Source organism: Dipteris shenzhenensis, chromosome 25 (genome assembly GCF_047967505.1).
Source record: "Dipteris shenzhenensis isolate YYH24624 ecotype China chromosome 25, Dip_SZ_1.0, whole genome shotgun sequence".
NCBI lineage: Eukaryota > Viridiplantae > Streptophyta > Polypodiopsida > Gleicheniales > Dipteridaceae > Dipteris > Dipteris shenzhenensis.
Genome location: NC_141620.1, coordinates 27,017,567 through 27,032,422, shown reverse-complemented (window position 1 = coordinate 27,032,422; position 14,856 = coordinate 27,017,567). Strand labels below are relative to the sequence as shown.

The following is a 14,856-nucleotide window of genomic DNA, read 5'->3' as shown; positions in this document are numbered from 1 at the left end:
TCGCTAATCCCATGATTAAGCAAGAAACTATGTGGAGTGTAGATCATTTAGAATTTGGACGAAATTGAATTTGTCATCCTAGATGGAGAGCCCCCCCTACCTTTTCTAACCCCTACTGACAAAATGAGGAAGAAATCACCAAGATGTTATTGAAAGTAACCCTATAGATCATGGGTTGAGGTTTGATGTCTTCGTGGTGTCTTTACTAGTAGCCATAAGATCAAGCTAGGAATGTGGTTAAGAGAGTTTCCATATGTCAATCCCTAAAGCCTCATCATCTACAACATTGGATCTCAATTGGATCCAAGTGGCCTAAAAGTAATTCTAAGATACCGTGCTTTGATCTACCTTGAGGCCATGTGGTAGCTTCATTCAACAACCACCTATGGGCTATCATTACAATAAAAAATTTGGACTTTAGAAGCAAAATACATATACATTTCTACAATTTGACATATTCTAGTCTTATAAAGGTATACATTACTATCACCTTAGAGGACATGCAATTTGTTGAATTTTTGTCCAACTGGTGACCAGCTATTCAACTATATCCAATTATCTTACATAGATGTAGAGGCCCCAATAGTGAAAACATTAATACTCTAGAACAACAAAAATTCTACCTTTGTACACTTGCTTATGCTCTAGACTTACAAAGGTCATATATAGACATGACATCTATGTACAAAAAAATGGCAACATAGTGTCTTTATTGCATCTTTTTCGTGCAATAGCAACATAGGATAATTAGACGATCTTACAACCATTATGGACCCTTCTTGAGAGGCATTGAATCTTTTTGTAATCCAAGGGACATGAGAGCTACTAAAAGAATAGCTCTCCTTTGAGTGCCAAAAACTATACACAGTGATCACTTGTGCTATAGACAACTGAGCATAAAAGCCAACAGATGTGGATTCATAAAAGCAAGATGATGTGCCTCGCAACAACCACCATTTCTTTTCCATACTGTTAAATGGGGTTCAAGTCCCATGAATGCGATTTGACATTTCTTATCGGCCATTAGATCACCTTGTGGTCTAATGTGGGATCTATTGGCAGCTATACTAGATAACCTAGACAAACCCTACACATCCAAAATGCCACCAAAATACAAAACTTGAGCAAAAAGGCTTACCATCCTTGATGGCACATGAAATCTTCAATTTACTACCACATTTGTCCCTAGAAATTAAGAAATTCATTTAATCTCTAACGAAATCCTTATGAGGACCTCTTGAGTTCCAATGCTCTAATGCTAAGTTAATAAGGGTTAGAAGGTTTTCATTATTGTGCTTATATTACATGGACCTTTATTTTAGTAGGGGTCTCGACTACCACATTATTCTCTCTCTCTCTCTCTCTCTCTCTCTCTCTCTCTCTCTCTCTCTCTCTATGTCAACATGAAGATGTGTAAGTAATAGCTTGCCATCTACAAATGTACTTTAATATGAAAATCCTATATATTTATTCTCTTGTTTATTTATGAATATATAGGTCCATATACATAGATATACATAGGAAAGATGAAGAAATGCATCCATATGTGGACATCGATCATGCACTTATGCATGCACATGTTCATGTCCATAGTCTTATCAGGGGAACGTGTGCATATGCACGCATGTACACAGTCTTGTACATGTTCTACATGTGTGCATATGTGCAAATTCACATAGATTCCCATTAGCATGCATGTCTATTAGAAAGAATTAAATTTATAGTTTATACCACTAGCAAATTTGATCAAACCATCTAGTTTTCCACATTAAAAGTTTCATATCCATGATTTCCTTGTTTTATGCATGGTCACATTGAATTTCAAGAAATTATAACTATTTCACAAAGTTATTAGTAGAGAAGTGAGAGGTATGAAAGAATCAACATTCCATTAGACACTAAGAGGTATGAGAAATTTTATTTCCATATGTGTGTGTGTGTGTGCGTCTGTGTATGTGTGTGTGTGTGCATGTGTGCATGTGTGTGTGCGCTTTCAATTGCATGGTTGACGTTTGAAGGCCATATTAGAGTTAATAGATTCAAAGTATCATAAAAAATTTAATCATTTCAATCGTACTTTGTATATATTCATAAACATGCATATAACATCTTTGAAGAATAGATTAATCTCCCTTCGAATCCTTCCTTAGTGTACATATTACACACATGAGTATGTGTGAAAAGATTTAGGGTGGTAGTTGTTGAAATATATATATCATCCTTCTCCATATAGCGATATAAACTTTCAAGCATGGGTTTTTATCTTCAAGAGATATGATGACCCTAATTTATACATTTAGACCCTAGAATTCTCAAGCATTTTTTTAACGATCTTTGTAGTATCATAGTCATACTTTTCTTGCAAGAAGGCTACAATGGACATAAAAGCATTGAAAATGAAAGGGACTAACCATGTATGTGTGTGCATGCATTTGTAGGAACATGAGTGAGTATGGTGTTGTTTGGGATAGGGGGAAGATTGTGATTGATAACTTTCAATCTACATATACAAACAAAGAACTCAAGAATGGAGAGATTAGTGAGAATGATTACCTGACTCCTTTGGAAAGCCTCTTCATACCTTTCCAAGGACACTTTCTCACCAACAAGTGGATCAAGAATCTTAGAACCAAGAAGACCAATTATATCTATTAGAATCTGAGCAATCTCAGCACCCTTTGCTTTGATCCACAACCCAAGGTACCACCCATGCACTCTCACGTCTCTAAAGAGAATATCATCAATATCTAGATGGGTTGTTCCAGATGCCATCTTGCCATAAATAAGAACCATCCCAGAATCTTTTATGCATGATGTGATTTGCTGCATTCATCAAATTCAATCAATTCAAACAATATGATTAAGGTATGTAATCAATAAAAATCACATTTATCAATAATTCAAGAGAAGCCCAAGTAAATAATGATCTTATAATATATTAAATAAAAATTTAGATTCCTTTTCAAGTCTCAAGTAAGAAAACACTCAAATGTTAACATGTCACCATATGCTTCATATGTTTATTTATTCCTTTAAAAGGACTAAAGCAAAATTATTTCACATCACTAGATTTTTGTAACCCTATGTCAGGGTTTATCTCCAAACAGCCCACCTTGGAAATTGATAATCTAGTAACAACATACTATACTCATACTATAGGTATTAGAAACCCAAACTAGTGGATTGGGATGCCAAGAGCATGGCTTACTCTCTCTTTAAGGTCCTATATAGGCACAACACATGGGCATTAAATGGGTTAGCCATGCTCACAGTGGCTGAATTAAAATTTATCAATATGAAGGCCCCATCCTTTTCATAGTAAGTGATGTTTCAAAAAGTTGACAAGACACACAATACATGAATGTCAAAGAGAAATAACCATAATTCTAGAACAAATTCTTCAAGCTGTAAACTCATCTCGCTTCTTTAACCCAAAGTTTACCTAAAGATGTGATATTGTTGCAAATGTCTTGGCATGAAATATGGACTAAATCCTTGAGATTTGGCTGCACATCTACGCTCAAAAACAAGGTTCCAATTGACTTTTGATTCAGATACTACAGTAGAAAGACCCCCTCAATATAGGTAGCAAGTCTTTGGCACCTAATGTTCAAAAGGGTTCCATCAACAAGAATATGACATGCACACACTTATTTCACCCACACAATAAACCCTATCCTAACAACATACTCAATGAAATCTCTCTCTCTCTCTCTCTCTCTCTCTCTCTCTCTCTCTCTCCCCTGTCTCTCCCCCTCTCTCCCTCTATTCCCCCCCTGTCTCTCCCCCTCTCTCCCTCTCCCCCGTGTCTCTCCCCCTCTCTCCCTCTCCCCCTTGTCTCTCCCCCTATCTCTCCCCCCTCCCTCTCCCCCCTGCTCTCTCTCTCTCCCTCCCTCTCTCTCTCTCTCTCTCTCTCTCTCTCTCTCTCTCTCTCTCTCTCTCTCCCCCTCCCTCTGTCCCTTCGTCCCTCCCTCCTTCTCTCTCTCTCTCTCTCTCTCTCTCTCTCTCTCTCTCTCTCTCTCTCTCCCTCCCTCCCTTCCTCCCTCCCTCCCTCCTTCCCTCCCTCCCTCTCTCCCTCCCTCCCCCTCTCTCTCTCTCTCTCTCTCTCTCTCTCTCTCTCCCTCCCTTCCTCCCTCCCTCCCTCCTTCCCTCCCTCCCTCTCTCTCTCTCTCTCTCTCTCTCTCTCTCTCTCTCTCACACACACACACACACACACACACATGGGTGCATAGACCATTAAGATAGATACACACAAAAAGAGGGGGATGGGTTGTGCTGCCATGCATGATAGAGGGAGAGGGGATTGAAGGATGGGGTCAAGAGGGGGTAGTGTATAGCTTACTAAGAGAAACTAACCTTAGATTAATAGGAAATATCTTCCGCTCTGTACCTCCCTCACTTGGAATCAGTTGGGAACTCTTTTTCCCTTTGTAAACCTCCCCCATTCACATCTATTAATTGGAATTTTAATAGAAATTTCATGTTTTTGTTGACTAGGGGGACATACTAAGGTGAAGGGTGCATGCCATGTGTAACAAACGTGCAAGATAATATCTTCTCTCATATTCCACCCAAGATAATTGAGTATGGGTGGAAACATGAAACTAACATACATAAGAGAAAATCCTTCCCCATGCATCCATAGGACATACTACATTGATTGCGTATACTAGATAGGCTTCGCCTACTACTCGCATTGAAGGTGTGTGTGCATGCATGCATCAGTGTGTATGCAAGTGCATGTGTGCACATGTGCAGGCATGTGTACATGCTAGCTACTATTTTTATTATTTATGGCCTTGCAAATCACTAGCTACATGAAGACACATGTGGCTAATCATGATTGAGGAGGCTAAATACAATTGGGAGGCTATCTTCAAAGAAGAAGTGGTAGTTTGTTGGCTACTAGATTGGGAGAGTGCAAGTTTTGACTGGAGATGTAACTATCTAAAAAAGATTGAATTGTGATTGAAGGCTATACCACTGGTGGAAGCTGATGGATAATGAAGGGGAAAGGCATGGCTTCTTTAATAAGCTGAACTCTCTTGGGCAAGTGAATGTGGTCAAAGTATTCTATTAAATAGGCTAATCAATGTTTATAGCATTGACTAAAAAGACCAATATTTCCTTTGGATATATTTTGTTGTTGGCTAATACAACAATGTTGTAGGAAATTGATGCAAATTGTTCAGCTACCTAAAATTATGCTTGGCCTACTCTAGTTGTCCTAGATGGCCATCATCATACATGACCATGCAATCTCTATCTTAACTAAAATACCTCTTGAATCTGCCCCAAGTTTTCCTTTTTATAATTTAATATACTTGGCTTGATAGGCATCTCTAATAGTAATAGTCACCCTTTAAAATTCACTAATGCTCTATGAAAAACTCATGACAATATTGCTCCTCCTATTACATCTAATGGTCCCAAAATGGTGAAAATCAACATTTTCTTCCTAGCCATTCCGCCAAGGTGCAGTTCAACATATTGGGATACCAATATACGAATGTAAAATCAATGTTGAGCAAGAACAAATGCACTTCCAAGTGCAAGTAGTTGCTCAATATGCTCAAAACGTAAGCTGATCATTGTAGCTAGATGCTGATTGACTAAATCCTTTGAGCTACACCTAGCTAAAAGAAAAATGTAAGGATGCTTTTTTACTTGAACTATTTGGAAGAGGGTGCCTTGATAGGAATAGCGCTAGACCAAACTAGATACCTTGATTTCCCTCTCTTCTATTGAGCTTCTAGAAACAAGTAAATATTGCAAAACATATATACGCCTAGAAATGGGAAGATGCTGCCTTGGTGTGGCTATGCCCTTTAATTGGTGGATGCAAGTGACGACAATGTTTTTTTCATGGATATATTCACGATTCATGGATATATCCTTGTTGTGCATCTAGTTTACCTTAGCAGTCAAGAAACATATTTTTTAGATACTACTAGAATTGAACAACACTTGGGGACTCCATCAAGCTCATCATTCTTTCTACAAGTACAATTTGTGATTGAATACAAAGAAAAATCTAATGGGACTTATTGTTCTAATTTTTCACCAAATGCTCAAAATATTCAGGCACTTTTCTTATTACCCAATTCCCATACTTAACAAATAGTACCTAGTTTGCATAGGTTATTGTAATCAAACGCTCCTTTTTAATTGATCAACATGCATTGGTCATCATTCAACACAACTCGATAAATATCATTTAAGATGCAATGGAGGCATCCTGACCTTGAAAAATATTTCATGATATATACAAGTGCTTCATACAAAGGATTATGTATTGTCCTCCCACAACAAAATGGATCTAATTATATGCAACCATTTGCTTATATTAACAAACCTCTTTTCAAAAAACAAGCTAACTATTCAACAATTGACCATTGGAGTTTTATGGATGATCTTTTAATTTTCGCATTTGCAAGGGGGATCGGTAGGGCAGATGTTACTCCACGATTCCAACTTCATGATTGCTTATTGAATAGGTAAAAACAATGAGATCGCTCAATGCTAATGCAATCTCTTGCATTGCTTGCAAGATGGTCCAACTGCTTATCAACCCTCTCTGATCTAGAGTTTTTTTCAACACTCTACCTAATCGCACCTCCATCCTTATTGAATTGGTGCAGCATCTAGATCCAAAAAACACCTATCTTGAGCATGTTGCCTACAACAAGAAACCTCAGGCCCTACCTTCCCAATGGTTCTCAACTACGAGCAACTTAGTGGTATCCATAGCCTTTGTTCAAGTTCCATCAAGGCATCCACCATCCCGTCCCAAGATGGGCATGGAGACATATGCAATGTGAGGAACACTAAGATCGCCAAGCTTAGCATCATAGTAGAGCTTGGGCAAAATATGCATGGCAATCTTTAGAGGCTAGCTTAGGTGCCTCCTTCCCTTTTAATCTTTATGCCACAACACCAAATGTTGCTGCTCACAATGCACATGGGATCAAGGATGAAAAGAGTGTTCTCATAGTCGCATTGGTTTGTGATAGGACCAAGTTGAATTTGCCAAAAAGTCCTATCTCTATCGAATTTCCCATCAATGATAGAATGTTGTTACCTTGGTATATATACTTGCTAGTTTAACAATGTACTAATGTGTATCTCTATTAATCAACATAGACGAAAGAATTTTGATTCAAGGAAATTACCTTGGTCAAGTCACCTCCAATGCACTCAATAGCTCCGCAAGCCATCTTTCCAGCAGTGGCTTCCTTCACGACCTCGAAGACATTTTCCTCCATGAAGTTGATCACTAAGTCAGCCCCTAAAGCCTTTAGCTCTTCCTTTTGCTCATTCCTCCTGACAAGGTTTATGGTCTGACAACGGCCATAGAGTCAAACGGAGGCATTTAGTCAATCACTTTGATGATTTGAGGAATGACTTGCATCAACCATAGCAAATAGTTTGTATAATGTGTGTGTTACATTTGGGACATTATTTTGTAATATAATGCCAAATGGATAGTTCATATGGGGCCACAGAGCGAGTCACATGAGAGAGAGAGAGTTAATGAGAGGACGAGTGCCGAAAATTGATTGGGAAGACACTTTTTATGAAAAGTGTTTGCTAGTAGAGCGACTGCTAAAAAAGAAGTGTGTGTGTGCGCATGTGAGTTTGCTTGGCATAGTGGCTTTGGCTATTAGAGAAGGCTTTTGACCTACTCCCTCTTCACTTCTTTGGCATAGCTTTTGCAACAACCTTCTGAATTTTTCTCGGCATAACTAGAGAATGATTCTGCTTTTGAAGGAGAGGCTGTGCACTTTGTGTGAATAGTTGCGTAAGAGAAGAAACCGACACACACCTTTACACCTTTGAGACGGCAAAGCTGGATAAACATTCGCCCAACGACGGACCCCGCCCCAGACTGAAGTACGTAGTCCCCTTTGGCCGCTTGTAGCGAGTCGAAAAGACCGTAAACTGGCGCAGAACAGGCGATTTGAACTTGATCAACACATGTTCGCTGCCTCTGCGCCATATAAATTGGAGCACGCAAAACAATACTGGACAGCTGGCCGAATACCTGTGACGGGATTGATGAACAGCTGAGCACCCGTCTCGTTGTTGATCGCATCTGGTAAGGGGAACACGCCCTTTGAAGCGTCCAGCAGAACGTATTCTTGCCAGCTTCCTTCTCCGGTTTCATCACCAGCGATGAATGCAACGCGCTGGTTCACTTTGAGGTGTTGGACATCGTTCCCAACCTTATCCGACGGATTGATTGATCTCAGCGTCAAGGTAAATCATCCCAAAAGCATATTTTTACACAAACGTGTGCATTTGTGGGAACAGAAAATCACCTCGTGAATCCGTCCCATGCCCTCGAAACCAGGGACAACTGGAAATTGCCGGGGTTGGTACAGCGGATATAAGCCTCGAACGGCCAGGATGTCTGCGGGATGAATAGGGCAGCAAAGCACGCGGATCAACACTTGGCCAGGGCCTGCTCGGGGAGTTTTCCGGCGCGACAAGGTGCAGCCGGCACTGGCATTGACACTGTCGAATCGGAGCAGCTCAATTGCCTTGTGTGTGTCAACGTTCTGCGCCAGTGATCCCATGGCCTTCAATCTGATCCACTTCCAACTGACGCAGCCTACTCTTATATTTTCCCTATCGCCATCTTAAACTCGATTGTCCTCACTGCAGCTCACCAATGGCCGACTCAAGGTCAAACTCAATTCTCCTCCCTACAGCTCACTTTGGTCTCCTTTCCATCGTGATCTCATGCTAAATCCTCCTCAACTCCTGAAACTCACTTTGGTCACGCCAATTCAACTCCATCCTCCTCAACTATGGTATTCTGCTGATCGCTCGCTTCGCGCTCTGCGTCTCTGAGACTCAATTTGGTCTCTTTCCGATCGCCAACTCAAGCTCAATTCTGCGTAACTCTACGATTCTACGGATCGCTCGCCTCGCCCTTCGCGCTCTGCGTCTCTGAGACTGAATAGCAGCTTGCATACGCATCTTGAGCCTCAAGATACGACAGGGCGGGCATCCTGGGACTGGATCTCTGATGCGAACGACGACAACTGAAGACGACAAATTGGGGTGTAGAAAAGTGCGTCGATGCTTCGAAAATTCGAATTACATTTGTGTCGCACAGCACAATGGATGGTTGAGAATTCCACAATCCTCCTTAAGGGTATCAATGTTATACTCTTCTTGGGTATCGTTGTTATACTCGGGACAAAGCACGAGGTTCACCCTAATAATACTAAGGCTAGGTTCACACCAACCGCTCAAAAGAGTCCACTCACATACTCCTCACATAGGGAGACGAAGAAGCTCTGCACATGAATCGACCATCCAATGTCGCTGCACTGCACAATGTTTTGGGGGAGTCATCTTTCTCCTTTGCTCGGCAGTTGCCAAGTTGGATAGGAAAGCTAAACTTGACTGTTAGTTGTCTGTCCAGCTCAACCCGAGATGAAGAGTGTTGTCGGATGGTGTGAACATCCCATTCCACTCATCGTCCTCTCATTGGATAGCCTCAACACCTAGCCTATGCCTCCGAATTGTGTGAACCCAACCTAAGGGCATTTACTCTAGCACCCATGTGTGCCATGATGTGGCCACCATTTGGTGCCTAGTTATTTGTGTCACATTCCATGAAGTGTCCGGGTCAATTGTTTGCTTGGGTATAACCATTTTGGGTAGTCTAGGACATTTTTTGTATATAGGTATCTTGCCTGACCCATAACTTATGCATTGCCCAATGGAATTCGACAAACTTTATCTTCAAGTTATAGTACACATTCTAATCTTAAACATGAGACCAATAATTTCTTAGAACTCCCACCATCTATGGTGGGGGTTTGCATAAATTCTTGCTCTATCTTGAGCCCTTATAATGGTATCTTTAGCTAATTTAAGCATTCAAATCATATCCTTAAGAAAGTCTTTAGTCTCTTGAACCTTCTCTTTTTTGAGTCCCACTACAATTGGGGCTTTATGTCCAAATCAATACCTCATGAATGGACTAAAACCTATAGTTGAATGTTTTGCACCGTTATATGAAAATTCTAATATGGACAAATATTATTCCCAATTTGTTTTTTGCTTATGTATATATGCTCAAAGCATATCCACAATGACCTGATTGACCCTTTCAATTTGACAATCACTTTGTGGATGATCCTAGTTTGGCAAACTGTTCATAAGTATCATAAAAGTTATTGGAGCATTAGTTAAACTAAATGCCAATACTTTGAACTGATAATGCCCATACCTAGTATGAAATTATTATTGAGAGGAAGAGAAAGAGGATAGAGATAGACACAAGAGTTGTGTTGAGAGGAAGAGAAAGAGGAGAGAGACCGACACAAGAGTTGCTCCCAACAAAGTGATTCTATTCATAGATCATACACACATATATAGTTGAGGACTAGGCTGAGTTAGGGCAAGATATATATAGCTCTAATACCCCCACTCAAACTAGGCTCTCTAGCTACGGATGAAAAAACCCTTGGGGAGTACAAGGGAAAAAACCAGAGCCACTATATATCTATGTGAAAATATATACACAAAGATGGCCATATGACATTTTGAATGATAAAGTGTAATGCTGGATGATACAGCGCAAATTGCATGTGGATAGTATAAGGGCATAATACAAGCACTTGTTTGTGCATAATACTAGGAACAAAATGGTGTATAATGTGTGATCGACTATGCAAAGCATATCCAATGGACACAAGACTTTGCACATTCCTCAACCTAGGTAGTATTGACTTGTGTGCAAAGTGGCATCCCCATCCGATACGTACTTGTTTGAAAAATACACCTAGGATCGTGTTTTTTGACGGTTCTACATGACACCGAGGCAAAAATGGTATTCAATACTCAATCTACCATGTAAAGCATATCCGATGGGCACAATACTTTGCACGTGCCTCAAAAGTGGTGGTATGGTGTTCCATGCAAAGTGGAATGCCCATTCAATAAGTACTTGGTATGGTAATACACCTAAGAGCATGTTCTTTGACGGATGTGCATAACACTAGGGGAAAAACAGTGTATAATGTGTGATCCCCCATGCAAAGCATAATCGATAGACACAATACTATGCACACACATCAACCTAGTTGAAATTGACTTTCTTGAAAAGTGGCTCCCCCATCTGACAAGTACTTTTTAGAATATCACACCTAGGACCATGTTTTTTATTGGTTGTTGTCCATGACACTCAGGCAAAAACGTTGTTTTATGCTTAATCGACAATGCAACGCATATCCGATCATCACAATACTTTTCACACATCTCAACCTAGGTATTATTGACTTACATGCAAAGTGGCGTGCCCATCCCATAAGTACATAGTCGAATAACACATCTAGGACCGCATTTTTTGACGGTTGTGCATGACACTAAGGCCAAAACAGTGTTTAATGCTTGTTCGACAATGCAAAGCATATCCTATGGGCACAATACTTTGCATGAGTCTCAACAATTGTGGTATTGCATTGCATGCAAAGTGGTACACCCATCTGATAAGAAGTTGGTTGGATAACACACCTAAAAGCGTGTTTTTTTATGGTTGTGCATGAGATTGAGGCACAAACGGAGTTTAATACGTGATATACCATGCAAAGTACATCCGATGGGCACAATACTTTGCACCCACCTCAACCTAGGTGTTATTGAGTGGCATGAAAAGTGGCGTGTTAGTTAGATAAGTACTTGATCTGATAACACACCTAGGACCATGTTTTTTTATTCCAATGACATTTTTTAAAATTTTCATACATGTTTGATCTCATAGAGAATAAAAATATTAGAGCATGTACATCAAGCCTTTGAAGCTCATATATTCATGTCCAAGTTTGAGATGAAAAAAATCAATTAAGAGCATTTACATCAACTGCTTCATCTTGAGCCAAGTCTAAAGCGCCAAACAAGTCTATCTCCAACTCTATACCGAGTTTATCTCCTATATCATCATCGTACTCTAGCATCGTACGTTCACCTAAAAGTACTTGATCATCTTCTTCAATAAAGTGTGGTGATTCTTGATGATCGTTGTCTTCTTCCTCAATATCGTGATCTCCATCTTCCTCCCATGCGATGTCATTATGTACATCTTCCTCTTGGCTCATATTGTGATATTCATCTTCTTCGCTAGATTCATCAGGATCAATTGGATCCAGCATTGGTAGTGGCATCTCCATATCCACGTCTCTATCTTCAAAAATTTTCTTACTTCATGGTGCAACTTGGATCACGTATCACCATCTTGGATTAGAATGATATGGATGAAAAACCACCTATATTGAAGATGGGTGCCAAATGTCATCAATTATATATATGAAATTATGCTCAAGTACATGTATCAATGGATCTTTAAAAACGAAAGCTTCAATTAATTAAATCATTAGTATGCACCTGCTCATAGTGCTCGGGAAGAACAAAAGTATCACCTTCATCGGTCTAATGTTTGGTGGAGTCTATTGCAAAGAAACCGCTACTATCTTTTCTCACTGTCGTATGGGGACCATTGTAAATAGTTCTAAACCATTTTACATCAATAATGAAAATACTAAATCGTCTGAAATCAACTTCATAGATTTCGCGTATGGTTCCATAATAATCCAACTGTGAGGAGAGAAGATTGGTATCCGAAGCACTTGCTCGGCTATCTTGTGTGAAGTTAGCCATGACTCCACAATCATATGTGACTCTCTTTAAATCGATGTGTTCCACGCGAAAATGTCATCCATATGACCATAATACACTGTACTTTTTGTACTGTAAAAGAGCATTATTAAAACAATGAAGATGCATCTATTTTATAGCGTATATTGCCACAAATAATTACTTAATTATAGCAAGAGGTAAGAAACTTACATGCATCATACATCCAGATGATAACTCTCGCTCGTACTCGTTTATTGTCTCTCCATCACGTTCGGCCTTCCTGGAAATCTCAACTTGTTTGACATAGTGATGATGCATAATCAGGGGGCTTGAGATCTTCAAGTTCGATGTTTGAGCTCTTCATCTGAATAGTAGAGCTTATTGTCTCCAAGTTCAATATGGTCAAACCTCCTCAAACCTTTATAATCATGCCTTCATGTTTTGCAAAGATCATCCACATAAAATGATCGATTTCATGCAGTGTATATGAACACAACAAATATTCAAGTGTCCATTTTTATTATACCAAGGATGAATGTATGAGAAAATCGCTTTGATCACTCCAAAGATGAGTATGGAGGGATGATTTGAGATGTCCACAAAGCCAGGGCTAAAATGTCTCTTGGGTAGTGTAAGAAAGTCATAGCAACATAATAGGAAGGCCCATAAAGTTCCTGCAAATCAAGAACCAATAATCCAAAAACACAACGAGCATTCGAGCATCGTGAAGTATCAGATTTGATATGTCCCATAAAGCCAGGGCTGAAGTGTCACTTACATAGTGTAAGAAAGCCATAGCAACACAACAGAAAGGCCCACAATGATCCTGCAAATCAAGAACCAATAATTAAGAAACACAAGAGCATCCGGACATCCGAAAGCACCAAACAATCAAGCATCCCAGAAGTACTAAACAATTGGACAGGTAGAAGTACTGAACAATCGAAAATACAAGCCCATAATGATCCTGCAAATCAAGAACCAATAATCTAGAAACACAATGAGCATCCAGACATCCGAAAGTACCGAACAATTGAGCATCCCAGAAGTACCGAACAACTAGGCCACCAGAAGTACTGAACAATTGGAAATATGAACAATTGAGCATCCCAGAAGTACCGAACAACTGGGTAGCCAGAAGTATCGAGCAACCAAAAATACAATGAGAATAAGCCACGCACGTATGACAAGAGGCAAGCTTGTGTGGATTAGACATAGCTTACATAATCATAGTGGGAATAAAATAACAACTTCTTTGCATCCAAAAGTACCAAACAACCAAGAAGACCAGCATCCAAGATTACAAAGAACATCCAGAAGTAACCAAGAAAATGGGCATCCGGGAACGATGATCACGTCCAAACAAGTACTCAATAGTAATGCATATGTGCCATGTCCAAACGAGTACTTAATAAATAATCCATATGTGCCATGTCCAAATGAGTACTCATGAAGTAATCCATATGTGTTCATCTGAAAGACGTTGAACCTTGCCACGTGCAAATGAGTACGCAATATGACCATGTCAAAATGAGTACTCAATAAGTAATCCATATGTGTCCATTGAGAAAGCCAGATAAATATGTGTCACATCCAAACGAGGACTTAGTAATAATCCATGTACCACGTCCAGACGAGTAAATATGTGTCACATCCAAACAAGGAGTCTGTAATAATGCATGTACCACATCTAGACAAGTACTCAAGTAGTTATCCATATGCCATGTCCAAATAAGTACTTAAGAAATTAGCCATATGTGTTCATAAATATTGTCATGTGAAAGACATTGAACCTTGCCACATTCAAATGAGTATGCAATAAGTAATCTATAGATGGCATGGCCAAACCAGTACTCATTAAGTCAACCATAAGTGTTCATCATGAAAGACATGTAAGTATACCTCACCACATAAAGGGTGAAATAAAAGTATGCCTTGCTTGAACCAATAAGTAAATACCTACCATAAGTCATCAATAAGTTAATCGACAAAGCAGGAAGAAATCATTGGTCTAGCAAGACCTTGCGTGCACTCGTAAATATAGATGACTATGAAAAACAAAGTAGATATACTCATCCTATAGGTATCAACAAATGTGCATTTAATCTGTTGGATTGTATCTAGGCATCTGTGCAAACTTGCATGTACTCGGAGAAACAACTGAGTGTAATGAAAGAGAACATATGAGCTCACCTTGGAAAT

The 14,856-nt window shown here is 39.6% G+C and overlaps 1 protein-coding gene across 1 annotated transcript in view; it reads right to left on the bottom strand.

The window, feature by feature from the left end:
- LOC147885682 (uncharacterized) overlaps positions 1–8,579 on the bottom strand; it is a 145,385-nt gene extending 136,806 nt beyond the window's left edge. Inside the window, exons 1-5 of the mRNA XM_087396193.1 lie at positions 8,322–8,579; positions 8,045–8,225; positions 7,826–7,941; positions 7,173–7,340; positions 2,554–2,823 (exon numbers count right to left, since the gene is read on the bottom strand). Coding sequence (XP_087252319.1) covers positions 2,554–2,823; positions 7,173–7,340; positions 7,826–7,941; positions 8,045–8,225; positions 8,322–8,579 — 993 coding nt within the window. The remainder of the gene's footprint in view (positions 1–2,553; positions 2,824–7,172; positions 7,341–7,825; positions 7,942–8,044; positions 8,226–8,321) is intronic.
- Between the last annotated feature and the right edge of the window lie 6,277 nt (positions 8,580–14,856).